Source organism: Peromyscus californicus, unplaced genomic scaffold (assembly GCF_007827085.1).
Source record: "Peromyscus californicus insignis strain IS unplaced genomic scaffold, ASM782708v3 Scaffold_8__1_contigs__length_139910024, whole genome shotgun sequence".
Taxonomy (NCBI): domain Eukaryota; kingdom Metazoa; phylum Chordata; class Mammalia; order Rodentia; family Cricetidae; genus Peromyscus; species Peromyscus californicus.
Genome location: NW_026294606.1, coordinates 106,144,008 through 106,157,635, shown reverse-complemented (window position 1 = coordinate 106,157,635; position 13,628 = coordinate 106,144,008). Strand labels below are relative to the sequence as shown.

Here is a 13,628-nt window from a genome sequence, read left to right as displayed (position 1 = left end):
TGCCAGGAATGGTATATATGCCTTTAATCCCACACAGGCCAAGGCAGAAGGATCACAAATTTGAGGTTTTTAACTATTCATGTTCATAATACCCACTGCTGCTGATGATACTAATAGCTATGCAATGACTAGACCACACTTAAACTCTTTTTTTTTTTTTTTAAAGATTTATTTATTTATGTATACAGTGTTCTGGTTGCATATACACCTGCAGGCCAGAAGAGGGCACCAGATCTCATCACGGATGGTTGTGAGCCACCATGTGGTTGCTGGGAATTGAACTCAGGACCTCTGGAAGAGCAGCCAGTGCTCTTAACCTCTGAGCCATCTCTCCAGCCCTTAAACTCTTAACAGTAGACATTTTGGGAAGAGATGAGGCAGTTTTACTCACAGTGTTCTAGCCCATGGTAGGTAATAAACACTTGGGTAACTTGAGTTGCTTGAGGGTGTTATCACACTGTCTGTATAATCTTAGCACTGGAAGTAGAGGCAGGAGGATTTCAGTGTCATCCTTGACTCCTTTGCAAGTTTGAGGCCATCTTGGGTTATGTGAGCTCTTGTCTCAAAAAACAAAATCAATATATGGGTTTGTTTTTGTTTTGTTTTTTTGAAACAAGATTTCTTTGTACAACAGTCCTGGCTGTCCTAGAACTCTAGACCAGGCTGGCCTGGAACTCAGAGATCTGCCTGCCTCTGCCTCCTAAATGCTGGGATTAAAGGCCTGTGCCACCATGCCGAGCAAGAAATAAATGTTAAAAAGAGAATAAGTACTTAAGTGTTTGGTGAGTAGATTAATTCTCCAGAGTCCCTGGCACTATTTTCAAGTAGATAGTGGTTTCTCAAATTCTTGTTGAATTAATTCCTTTTGACCTGGTATTTACACTTGAATGCAGTCTTGCCCTTTGCCTTGTCAAGAGGAAGCTGTTAGCTTCTTGGAGAAAAATGACCTTGGGTTGCTGCTTCCAGTCCTGACCAGAACCTGACAACCTTTCCCTTGTGTACAGGTTGTGGACCCGGAGTATTAGCAGATGCCAAAATGCGAGTATTTGAACGCTCGGTGTATTTTGGTGATTCTTGCCAAGATGTCCTTAGCATGCTTGGCTCTCCACACAAGGTCTTCTATAAATCTGAAGACAAGGTAGGGGAAAGGTATTTACAGTGTGACTGGGCAGTCCCTACCTTTATTCACCAGTATTTTAATGTGCATAAATGAAGTCTGATGTTTTCCCACAGAACCTGTTCTACTTGAAGTAAAAGCTTTTCTCTGAGCCCTCTTGGTCTAATGACTCCGAACTTGTCACTTCTGCCCACTAGGAGATCTGTCCATATTAACAGATCTGCCTCCCCAGTCTTAATTATCTAACCGCTTAATGTTAGACAAGGAACACAATGTATGCTTTATTTAACTAGAAACTATTTTAAAGGGATTTTAATTTATTGTTATTTTCCCCCAACAGATGAAAATTCACTCTCCTTCCCCTCATAAACAAGTTCCATCCAAGTGCAATGACTACTTTTTTAACTATTTCACTCTTGGAGTGGTAAGTGTGACGACTTGAAAGGTCGTCATTAAGGGTTTCACTTCTGTTGGCATAGGCAGAGCACCCTTGAGTACCTGTGTAAACATGTGCAGCCATTACCTTCCAGGGAATCAGAGAACTTTGGCTCCTCCTCATGGTTGTGCCAGGTAGTATTTTTCATAGGTTCTGGTACCCAGTGTAGACATTCCTGCCACCAAAAGTACTGAGAAACATCAGGATGCTGGGTTTGCTGGTACATCCTGCATTCTTTTGGGGGGAAAACATGCTTCACCATATGGGAACCATGGAAATCACTTGCATTAAAATGGGGAGTTATCCTGAATACATAAGGCACTCTTCTGAAGTCTGGGGGAGACTGGGAAGGACCAGGCAGTTAGAGTGTGCTTTTGTATTTTTAGAGAAAGCACCCCAGAGACACTATGTATGCTTTATTTAACTAGAAACTATTGGCAGCTATATATTCTGGACCTAAGGCGCTAGTAGACTTGGTGGCTATCATCAGGGTTGGCAGTCTGGCTGGTGGATAGGATCCATGTTTGAGAAAGGATTGTATAAATATGCCAGAAGGAACCATCTCAAGGCAAAATTGACCTGTGCCATGGGTCGTCGTTTTTTAACTTTTGAGACCGGGTCTTGTTATGTAGCCAAGGCTGGTCTCAGACTCTGAATCATCTCATGTCTGTGATTACAGGCATGTGTTTCAATACCTAGCCAGACCATGAGTCTTAAATTACCTTTGAGCTTTCCATGGTCTGAAAGTTCAAAGGCAGAAAGAGTAGACGATAGAGAGGGAGAAAACGAAATCGGGCACACCTACATGGAAAGGCCTAGCACAAGTCAGGAATCCTTGGGGAGCTTTATCGGGACAGACTTCTGAGGGTAGGCTAGTGGTAGGAGGGAATGATGCTGTTGGAGTTCAAGGGCCAATGGTGGCAGTGAGAAGGATTGCCAGAGTCCAGCTTAAGTGGGGTTCAGGTCCCAAAGAGGAGGTGTGGAGTCAGCAAAGAGGAGAAGACTGACTATCTGAGGGTGAATCGGGATGACTGCTCATTTATTGGAAAAAGGCTACAACTTTTATACTCCATAACTGCACAAAAGATTAAATGAGAGGAAGGGGGATTGTGAGCAAGGGTTGAGGGGGCTAGCATTGACCTTGGCAAGTTAATAGGCACCACAGTCATGTTAATGGAAGAGCCACAAGTTCCTCTTGCCAGACAAGCAGCAGTGGTCGCCATGCGGTCCACAAAAGGTGGCAAGAATGGAGAACTTGGGTTGGCTGTTGGTAATGGAGTAGAGTGAGAAATGACCCTGAGATTCCCTGACCTCAGCAGCCCACGGAAACTAGGAAAGTGGTAGTTACAGGAGGAAAGGGCCAATGGGTGGCATCAGTTTCAGCTTTGAGTCCTAGTGAGAGGTTAGATTGAATTCCATTAGTTGTCAGTTTCTACAGAAGCAGAGGGCCTCGTTGGTTATAGCATTTACCTAGGTATCCTGAGCCTTTCAAGAGTGACTTTTGAGCTGAAATCTGCATTTAGGGGGGATTTTTCTTGACTGTTTAAATTGGCAAGCAGTGCATCTGTGGTCCCTCTGCCTGCCAGGACCTCCACAAAGATGCCTAGGTGAGGCTGCTGGGAATATGTGGGAGGAAGCTGCTAGCATTCTCCTGGTTGAAGATTCCAAGTTGGAATGTTTTTGGTAAGGCCCCTGACCTTCCTTGGTAACTTTTCCTACTTGAACATCTTATTTTCTTTGTCAGGACATCCTCTTTGATGCAAATACACACCAAGTGAAGAAGTTTGTCCTGCATACCAATTACCCTGGGCATTACAATTTTAACATGTGAGTACACCTTTGGTGAGCAAGAGGAACTGAACTCTGGCTGAGTGTTAACTGTGTCTCTACCAGATTTCTCCCCCTCAGTTGTGGTGCTGGTGACTGAATCCAGGGCCTGGAGTGGGTTGTGTAAGCACTTTACCACTGAGCGACACTGACTGTCTCTACCTCACACTTCTGTTTCATGGGAAATCAGTGTGTGCTGAATGTCTACTGTGTTCCTGCCCCAGGATTCAGTGCTTTAGATCTGTGCATGTACTCAGTTTACAAATCGGGAGATACAGGCAGAAACGGTTAGATCTTTTGAGAAAGGGTCCTGCTCTATCACTCTGGCTGACCCCAAACTCAAATGCTGGGATTTCAAGTGTGAGCCACCATACCCAACTAGAAACCTTTATAGCTTATGTAAATTAGTCTTTTTACCTGGGAGCCATGTCCTTTTTCTGTTTGACTTCAGTTCCTGAGTTGGGCCTTCCCCAGTGAATGTTGTCAAAGACCCCAGGCCAGGGCTTTGGGCAGGTATATTGGGTTCTAGCTTTTATGGGGTGCAGGGTAGAGATGTGAGAGCAGTTGGGCCAAGAAACAGCATTTACTTACCTATCTTCCTTCTAGTTACCACCGCTGTGAGTTCAAGATCCCACTAGCCGTAAAGAAAGGTGAGTGCAGAAGTGTCTCAGGTTAAAGGGGATGTGGAATTACTGGGTTAAGACGCGGGGAGAGGCAGCAGAGTGCTGGGTCAGGCTGGTTAAGTGTTTGCTCACTGTCTCCTCCCCAGAGCCTCAGCTCCTCTGGGATGGGTCCTTTGTTTTGGAGGCCATGAAGGCTTTCTCCTGTGACTGGGACTGTTGGCTAGTGGATGGAGGAGTTTCTTGTCTGCATATTATCATCCAGCACTCCTTACACATCCTTTGTGCCCCCTGTCAATTAGTGTAGCGCACACCAAGACTGGCCTTCCTTTGCTTTCCCACATCCTTCCAAGTAACCTGTCTTTGCTCCCCATGTACTCCAGCCACAGCAGGAAGGGTGGCTAGGTCTGGATTCTGCCTGTGGCTGTGGCTACAGTTAGCCAAGAGCAGCCAAACCCAGCCTATACCATCTTCTCTTTCCAGAAAATGCAGGTGGTCAGACTGAAACATGCACAACCTACAGCAAGGTGAGTTCCTATTTTTTGTCTAATAGTCCGAGAATAAGGTGGCTATGTCTAGGGCCGTAAACTGGGCATTCCATTAGTCACAGCGTGGACTGGTCCTTGTTGACCTCTACTGCCCCTGTCCCTTTTGCAGTGGGACAACATCCAGGAGCTTCTGGGCCATCCTGTGGAGAAGCCTGTTGTCTTGCACAGGTAAGTGGGGGGTGGTTGTGTCTGGCCACCCCATCCTGCTCCTTGAGGCTCAAAAGGCTCAAGGAAGTCTAGCAGTGGTTACTATACAAATTACACAAGTTTCTGGACTAGGGATGCAGCTCAGTGTATGTGCCTAGCATGTGGCAGCCCTGGGCTAAATTCCAACCTCCGGGGTGGAGTGGGGGGAGGATGTGTTGGTGTTGCTAAGACATACGTCCTGCCCCGTCGTGTAGGTTCAGATTAGATGAGGTGTTCCTCGTGTTTACTTTAAGAGGTTGTCCCTGTGTAGCGTCCCTTCCCCTGCCCTGTCTCTCGGGGTCCTCTCTCCCCTCATTCACAACAAGCACTTGCCTGACTCTCTGTCTTCAGCTTTCCCTTCCCATCACCTCTGCCTCGTGCTGTAGCTCATTACCCCGTGGTTGCCACGCTACGGTGCCCTCTCACCTGACGGGCCTTCCTGACTTACCACCCCATTCAGTTCTGTAATGACTGTCCTAATTTGATCTCTGTTGCTGCGGGGAGAAAAGGGTTTATTTGGCTTGTTCGTCTGGATTAAATTCATCATTAAGGGGAGTCGGGGCAGAACCATGGCGGGAAGTCACTTAATGGCTTGCTTTCCATGGCTTGTTCAGTTTTCTTTCTTTTGAGGAGTGGGTGGGTGGGTAGAAAGACTCTTTCTATGTAGCCCTGGCTGTCCTTGAACTCTCAGAGATCCATCTACTCCTGCCTCCTGGATGCTGTGATTAAAGACCTGCGCCACCATGCCCAGCTACAGTTTGTTTTCTTACACAACTCATACACAACTCAGCACCCCCTGCCCAGGAGTGGCATCAGACATAGTATGCTGGGCTTCCCACATCAGTCATTAAGAATGCCCTACAGCCGGGCGGTGGTGGCGCACGCCTTTAATCCCAGCACTCAGGAGGCAGAGCCAGGCGGATCTCTGTGGGTTCGAGGCCAGCCTGGGCTACCAAGTGAGTTCCAGGAAAAAGGCGCAAAGCTACACAGAGAAACCCTGTCTCGAAAAACCAAAAAAAAAAAAAAAAAAAGAATGCCCTACAGACATGCCCTCGTGCCAGTCTGATGAGGCAGTTTCTCAACTGAGGCGTTCTCTTCCCAGGTGACTGTAGTTCAGCTGAGAAAAGCAGTAACTTTCCTTTGATCTTTGAGTCATAAAGGAATCTGAGTGTAATGAAGCTACTTCTTACCACATGACCTTGAGGGCCTGTGTAGGAAACACTGTCATGAAAGATCTCTGGCCAATCACCCACATCTCAGAAGGGACCGGGCCTTCTGCTCTTTGGTCTTTGTTTCCCTCTTTAATTGTGGATTCTCTGGCCTCAGGTCCTCATCCCCAAACAACACCAACCCATTTGGCTCCACATTTTGCTTTGGTCTTCAGCGGATGATCTTTGAGGTAAGTCCTGGAGGCCAAAGAAGCTGCTAAGGGCTTTGTGATTGTAGCAAGAACAGGCAAGTGACTGAGGAGAATTGTGGAGGGTTACCAGTCATGCTGGACAGATGAACCCTTCCTCATCTCTGCTGTCCAGAGGTTCAGAAATGTAGATAAGAGAGCCAGTGAGATAGCTCAGCAGGTAAAGGCGAGCACTGTCAGGCCTGAGGACCTGAGTTCAATCCCTGGTGTCCACGTGGTAAGAGAGAACAGTCTCCTGAAAGTTGTCCTCTGACCTCCACAGGTATACGGTGGTAAATGCATGCCCCTTGCCACAAACAAAATTAATAATAATGTAAAAAAGAAAAGAATAGGTTGGGGAAATCTGGGGTCACAGGATGAGCCTGTCAGCAGTTCCTTAATTTGAATCAATAAGCAGTACAGCATGATGAGGAACCTCAAAGCAAGTATTGCCAAACTTGGGCATGCTGATCCTTGAGTCTTGTGTGGACGAGTGGCCTGGACACCCCACGGGTTTGAGAGAGACTGGGGAGCCCATATTTTCGGGCTGGGTCTGGATGCCATACCTCAGCAGGCCCTTTGCACTTGGAGAAAGACTAGATAAGTGAGTCTGTGAAGGTCACATATGCTGTGAAGAATAGACAGACCCTTGAGCAGAAGTAAGCCCCACTGACTTGAAGCTGGTGGTTCAGGAAGTGCAGAGCCCAGGCCTGTACAAGTACGACAATCGTTCATCCTTTACCGCCCAATCCTGGGGACCTGTCTGCCTACATCCCTCCCTCCTGACCTGTTCTCTTTTCACACCAGGTCATGCAGAACAACCACATTGCCTCAGTGACCCTGTATGGCCCCCCTAGGCCTGGTGCCCACCTGAGAACAGCAGAGCTGCCCTGAGGACATCAGTACCCATTCCCCTCTGTCCATGGAACTGTGCATCACATCCAGCTCAGTGGGTCTCTGTGCCACCCTGCGTGTTTTCTTGGGTACCTTGGCAGTGTTGAAGGGCTCTGGGATTCGGAAGGGTTCCGAAGTAGGATTCGAGCTGAGTCTTCTACCTTGGGATAGAGAACCCAGATATTCCTCTGTCCAAAGCCTGCTGTTGCCAGCAGAGAACACAGTCTGCAAAGAGAAGCACAAACTTTGGGCCTTGATACCTGGACCCAGGGCCTCTCAACTAATGTAATGAAGGACATGTCAGCCCCTGTCCTGCACACGTAGGGAAGATGGGCTCTTTCTCTAGCTAAGGAAATAGGTGTCTAGGATGAGATCAGGGTCCTGCTTTTGGCCCGACATTGCCATGTGGCCCTTAAGGTGAGCAGAGCAGGTAGCATGTCCATAGTACTTGGTTGCAATATTTGCACTACATCCACTTTAGTTACTTGATGAGCTGGCTGTGGCTGGTGTGGCCCACATGCCCTTTTCTGTTTCTTTTGTGCACGTGCTCCCTGCCATGCCCAGGTGGCACATCTGAGTGGTTGAAATACAATTTTGTACCAGGCATGAACCCAGGTATGGTTCCCACTGCTGCCCTGGGAGCCAGCCCTCAAGGTCACCTGTGTCTCTTGGTCCAGCCTGGCTGACAGGGCTGCATGTTTCCATCTTGTTTGCCTCTTTTATTTAATGCCAAAGTGTTAGCCAAAGACACCTTCCTCCTTCTGTTACAGCATTCTGTTGTGCACTGTGGGCCAGCTCCCTGCCCCACTTGTGGGCACTGGCCTGGCCACTTGATTTAAGGCCTAGGGGCTCAAAGAAGATTGGGCTGCTGTGTTTCTTACATGGGTCTTGCTAATGGAAAGTCGCATATATGTGCTTTAAATATTAATCCTTTTGAAAAGAATTGAGAAGAGAAACGTATAATTTTATCCCATTTTTAATATTTTGGTCTAGCAACTTGTGATACATAGATGACAATTTTGTGAGTTTTTCAAATGTGTGTACAGATTTTTGTAAATAATGACTTTTGTAATTAACTCATGTACAGCCTCATCTTGTATAGTTCATAATGAATGTGCAGGGGACCTGCCCCAGCTGTCTGTATGGTTCCTGGGCCTACAGCCAGGCCTGTGTGGCACTCCCATGACTCTGATTGACAGGTGTCTTCCCATTTGGACCTTGGTCTGGCCAGAGACCCTGCACATCCCACTGTCAGGGTAGCCAGGACTGTTCCCATCCTCTTGAACAGAGGAAACTTCCTCATCCCCTTTCCAATAAAGCACCTATGCCCTCAGTGACAGCTTGCCATGTGCTGCTGCCTGAGGTGTTTGTACTAAAATGTGAACTGCTGGTTTTCTTGAAGCTGTGGTTGAAGAATATGAGAAGTTTTATAGTAGAGGAATCTTAGGACTCCTTCTGGGAAGGGGACAGGTCCATTGACATAGTAGTGTGTGTGCACATAGTGGACAAGACCATGACACATCCTGGCCCCATCCCTCATGTTACAGGCAAACGTGGGCCTAAAGGGTTAGCTCCAACACAGCAGACCTCAAAAGGGACAGATAAGATATGGCCACTGGGAATCCAGATGTGGAGAACGAAGCAAATAACTAAAGTGCCTGCCAGGTCCGTGAGGGCTGGGAGGCCTGGCCATGGGGATACCAGCATGTGTTTGTATCATCGTAAGCATTCCAGCCAGATCCTCACTGGTACACACAATGATGCTGTTGGCTACTAGTATCATTAAATGTTCCAGCTTCTTTTGAGTCTGCTGGTCAAGACACCTTGGCCCTGGCTTTTTCTCAATGAGTCAGTGCTGCATACTCAGTGATCTGGAGAAAAGCCATGTACACCATTAACCCACATGGGAAACCTTTTTGAGCTCTTTAATGTTACCTTCTGGAGCTGAGTGAAAGGCTTGATACTGTAATAGGTACTTAAGAGTTCCATTGGAATGGACCTGTTGCTACAGGCTGTGGATGTGCGCAGACTGGTCCCTGAGGCCCATGCAGCAAGCGCCACATAAGCCAGATGTCAGCTGCAGATAGCCCATGCACTACCACCAGTTCTCGGTAGAAACAGGGGTCAAAGGTGCGGAGATGCGGTGCAGCTGAAGGCTGGGCGATGCCAAAGGTGCGAAACGCTGGATGAGGCTCAGGTGTGAGCCGCAGGCGCTGCAAACACATGCCCAGAAAGACATCGTCTATGGGAAAGAGCTCAACCTGTGAGCAGGCCTCTGCTAGGCGGCGGAGTGTGGCTCCAGAAAGAACAAAGCCGCCGCCCCCCGCATAGGCCGGGTAAGCAGGCAGTCCATACACAGCCTCGGGAATGAAATACTTGCTGACTCTCTTGCGGATTGGCCTTGCCTGCACAATCACATCACCGGCAAGAAGGTCCTGTGCCGGATCCCGCGGCTCCAGGAACTGCAACAGGTTCCTCACGTGCACGAACACATCGGCATCGCCCTTAAAAACAAAGCGTACATCTGGACAGAAAGCTGAGGCCCAAGCTAAAAAGTGAATCTCCTTAAGCGTTAGATTGAAGAAGGTGTCTTCAAAAGCCCAGAGCAGAATGTCTGCATAAGCACGGCTCTCAGCTTCCAGCAGGGCGCGCCAGTGCGTCTGCGTGCCCGCCCTGCCCGAGTCGGTGCCCCTTGGCACGCCCAGCAAGAACACTCGGCGCACGAGTGCCCCCTGCACACGACCCTCGGCGCCCCAAGTCTGACGTACGGCTTCCCGCCGCTCGAAGTCCGCGGCCACAGACTTGACGGCAATGAGCAGGTCCGGCGGGCCTCCAGATGCGCCGTCTCTGCGGCATTTGCGCGGCTGGTTAATGAGTAGCGGGAAGCGCCGTTGATCCTTGGCGCGCAGATACCTGCCGAAGTCAAAGGGGCCCGTAGGTGTCGGGGGCACCGGGGTGTCGTCCTCGTAGGCCAGCGGGGCCGCACGGGCGGTGTTGGGGAGCCCGCGTGCTCGGAGACCAGAAGTGGGCCGCGGGGGCTGGCCTCGCGCTGGTGGTGCTCTGGTCGTGGGGGCTGCCCCGTCGCGCTGCGCGTAAAGCAGGAGGCCGAGGGCGGCGCTGAGCAGCAGCGTGAGCCACGCGTCCCGGCAAAGGCGCAGCCTCCTCCTCATGTCCAGCCCCGCCCTTCCCGGGGTCCTCTAGCCTTCCTGCATCCGCTCTGTCGACCTCCGCCCCGGGCCCTGATGCACAGCAGCAGCCTAAGGGACAAGAAGTTCAGCTTCCAACCTCGGCCCCGGCCCAGGAGGGGTGCCCAAGGCTGGGCAGGGAGACGCAGGCCTCGACCCCCGACCCGGTGCGCCAAAGCTGAATCCCTTCTTCCTCTTCTTCTCTCCCTCCCCGCCGCTGATCTGGGTCCTGAGGACCCCAGCACTCACGCTTAGCCGCAGGGGTGTAAAGGGGGATGTCGCAGCGCCTGAACGCAGGGAGCCCTCCAACTGTCAGCTCAGGGTCCCAAGGGCAGCCATGACCCGGGCTTGAGCCAAATGCAGCGTTGGCAGGAAGGGGGCTGAGGCCATGCCACGTGATCCTCCAGCTGTGTACGCCCCGACATCTGGAGCTCAGCTCCGCCCTGGTGTAGGGAATGCCATCTCTGAGTGCGAGCTGATTCCTAAGAGGATTTCTTACAAGCGACTCTCACTGGTCTTTTTACTGTCTCAGATGCCCGAATTCCGTGTTTCTGAGGTTTGGGAAGCGGTACATGTCTCTGGGTACCCTCTGCAGAAGGCTGACAGGAGTCCTCATTCTGGCTGATGGGTCCCAAATCCCTAGGCTTGAGTGCCTTAACTTTCAGCTCTTTGGCCACCATCCCAGGCCATTTTTCAGAACACCTCTCCTCAGCAGCCCTGGTCCACCAAGCAGGAGCCATAAACTGCCCCAGTGGTATGTAGCTGCCCCCGTACTCCTAGCTGCCACACTTGCCACCAGTAAATGCGAGCACACACAACCCCCAGAAACAAGACAGCAAGTTTTGTTCCTACAGACTTGCCGGCAGCTCTTTGCCCAGAGAGGACCACTGCTTTGTGAGGTAAGTGACTTGGCCCAAGATGACACAGGCAGAAACTAGTGCCCCCAGGTTTCGTGGAATCCAGGAATCTCCCAGTGCTTCCTTGCCCTCTTCATCCAATGGATACAGAAAATGGAGCCACTTCCATTTACATTAATTTCCCAGGCAAGCACTTCATTCCTGTCTCCTTGCCCAGATCCAGTTTTGAGTTTCCTGATCCCCAACATACAGTATCCTTGCAGGTAGTAATGACCGTGTTGTTGCTTCTGTAATCTAGATTGGGCCGTCAGGGACTGGTATTGTTGGGGGGATGCTTCTAGAAGGGGCCAAAGAGCCAACGTAGGCTGTCCCGTTTTCTAGATCTCCTGGTTTCCCTTCCTTCTTGAGCCGCTTTCATTCAGACCGTCTTATGCCACACACCTCACTGATTTTTTGGGGTTTTAAAGACAGGCCATGCTGGCCGGGTAGTGATGGCGCACACCTTTAATCCCAGCACTCGGGAGGCAGAGGCAGGTGGATCTCTGTGAGTTCGAGGCCAGCCTGGGCTACCAAGTGAGTTCCAGGAAAAAGGCGCAAAGCTACACAGAGAAACCCTGTCTCGAAAAACAAAAAAAAAAAAAAAAAAAAAAAAAAGAGGTTTAATGTGGGGTTATTTAGAAACAGCACTCCATAGGCCAGGTAATCGTAGCACTCAGAGGCAGGCAGATCTCCAGAGTTTGTGGCCAGCCTGGACTACATAGTGAGTTCCAGGACAGCCAACGTTACATAGTGAGACCCTATCTCAAAAAGAAAAAAGAAACAAAGCCCCAGTGATAACAGTTGGTCCTTAATAACTGCTGTGTGTCTGTGGGAAATAGTTTATGTGTATGGATGATTTGCTTGCTTGTTCAACTGTGCACCGTGCACATGCCTGGTGCCAGAAGAGGGCATTGGATCCCCTGGAAGTGGAATTAAAGGTGTTTGTGAGCTGCCATGTGGTTCCTGGGAATCAAACCTTGATCTTCCAGAACCACCAAGCCATCTCTTCAGCCCCTGAAGATCTTTAAATTATGAATATGCATGTGTGTGGGTATATACATGTATGTGAGTGCTAGTGCCTGAGGCCAGAACCCTAACCATGGCTGACCTGGAACTCACAATTTATCTCAGGCTGGCCTCTAACTCACAGGGATCCATCTGCCTTTGCCTGCCAAGGATTAATGATGTGCCACCATGCCCAGTTCCCCAGAGGATATTTTAAAAACAGACTTCCTAGCACAATTTGGTGGACATCTGTAATCACAACACTCAGAAATTGCAAGTAGGAGAATCATGAATTCTAGGCCAGCCTTAGCTACATGATGAGTTTGTCTCAAAAAAACAAACAAAAACCAAGAGCCAGAATGTGGCTCAGTGGTAGAACACTTTCTGGGAGCCTGGGTTCTATCCCTACCACCACAAAAATCAATCAGCCAACTACTCTAGAGTTTCTGAATATGTGTAATTTGGGATTAAGTTCACTAGCCCAGGCTTCTAACTTAAATAAACTTAGAAGGTTGAACTTACAAGTTCTGTTGGAAGTACTAGCAAAAAAGGGGGGAGGGTCAAGATTTTTTTGTTTGGTTCTGTTTTATTTTAGGGGGGCTACATCTCAATATGTAGCTCATGCTGGCTTCCAAGTTGAAGCAATCCTCCTGCCCCAATGTCCCAAATGCCACATGCCCCGTAAACGTCTGAATCTTATGCTTCAGTCTCAGTGAAAACAAGGTCAAAGTGGAAACTGAAAAATCTTAAACTTCGGAAAGTCTTGGATTTCTTTTTTTTTTTTTTTTTTTTTTTTTTTGGTTTTTCGAGACAGGGTTTCTCTGTGTAGTTTTGTGCCTTTCCTGGAACTCACTTGGTAGCCCAGGCTGGCCTCGAACTCACAGAGATCCGCCTGGCTCTGCCTCCCGAGTGCTGGGATTAAAGGCGTGCGCCACCACCGCCCGGCCGAGTCTTGGATTTCTTAAACTGAGACCACAAACCTGGGGGTTAAGAGGTGTTTTTGAGTTAAGAGAAGGTGTGTTATGAGCTGCTGCAGCAAATCATAAGCTGAGAAGAATGTGACCGGAGAGCGAAACCATGTCTTGGGGCAGGAAGAGGAGACGATCACAAGGAAGCTTGCCCACCTACAGAGGAAGAGGGAGCATGGAGATGAAGATGGAGCAGGCTCAGAATTGGGGAGGGAAAGAGAAGCAGGCATTTAGGACTTGGATGAAATGTAGGCCGGGCACGGTGGCGTATGTAATCTCAGCTCTCGGGTTTGAGGATGGAGGAAAAGCCTGGTCTACAGAGGGAGACCCTGAAAAGAGTGCCTGCTATAAGCCACAAAAATATATGAAGTAGGATTTCAGCTGATTATGACAAGCTAATACTTGGAAGAAGCCAAGGGTCTTCCAGAGGTCAAGCTGAGGCTCACGGAGTCCTGGTGATACTGACTTTTGAGTATTAGCCATTTCCTACCATGAATTTCTCATGTGCTATTATAGTTTTTCCATCATTCAGTGGGCACCATTTCCCCTC

At 49.2% G+C, this 13,628-nt stretch overlaps 2 protein-coding genes across 2 annotated transcripts in view; one reads left to right on the top strand and one right to left on the bottom strand.

The window, feature by feature from the left end:
- The window catches only part of Phaf1 (phagosome assembly factor 1), a 33,127-nt gene extending 24,719 nt beyond the window's left edge, over positions 1-8,408 (top strand). Inside the window, exons 9-16 of the mRNA XM_052729152.1 lie at positions 1,005-1,138; positions 1,458-1,541; positions 3,298-3,380; positions 3,987-4,030; positions 4,484-4,527; positions 4,658-4,716; positions 6,061-6,133; positions 6,938-8,408. Coding sequence (XP_052585112.1) covers positions 1,005-1,138; positions 1,458-1,541; positions 3,298-3,380; positions 3,987-4,030; positions 4,484-4,527; positions 4,658-4,716; positions 6,061-6,133; positions 6,938-7,024 — 608 coding nt within the window. The 3' untranslated portion in view covers positions 7,025-8,408. The remainder of the gene's footprint in view (positions 1-1,004; positions 1,139-1,457; positions 1,542-3,297; positions 3,381-3,986; positions 4,031-4,483; positions 4,528-4,657; positions 4,717-6,060; positions 6,134-6,937) is intronic.
- Positions 7,985-11,688, bottom strand: B3gnt9 (UDP-GlcNAc:betaGal beta-1,3-N-acetylglucosaminyltransferase 9). The gene is made up of 2 exons (XM_052729153.1): positions 10,459-11,688; positions 7,985-10,281 (listed from the first exon to the last, which is right to left on the bottom strand). Exon 2 carries the CDS (start codon positions 10,192-10,194, stop codon positions 9,001-9,003), a length of 1,194 nt encoding a protein of 397 aa, XP_052585113.1. The 5' UTR covers positions 10,195-10,281; positions 10,459-11,688; the 3' UTR covers positions 7,985-9,000.
- Between the last annotated feature and the right edge of the window lie 1,940 nt (positions 11,689-13,628).

Coding starts and splice junctions, on each gene's coding strand:
- B3gnt9 (XM_052729153.1), bottom strand. CDS start 10,194: ATGAGGAGGAGGCTGCGCCTTTGCCGGGACGCGTGGCTCACGCTGCTG.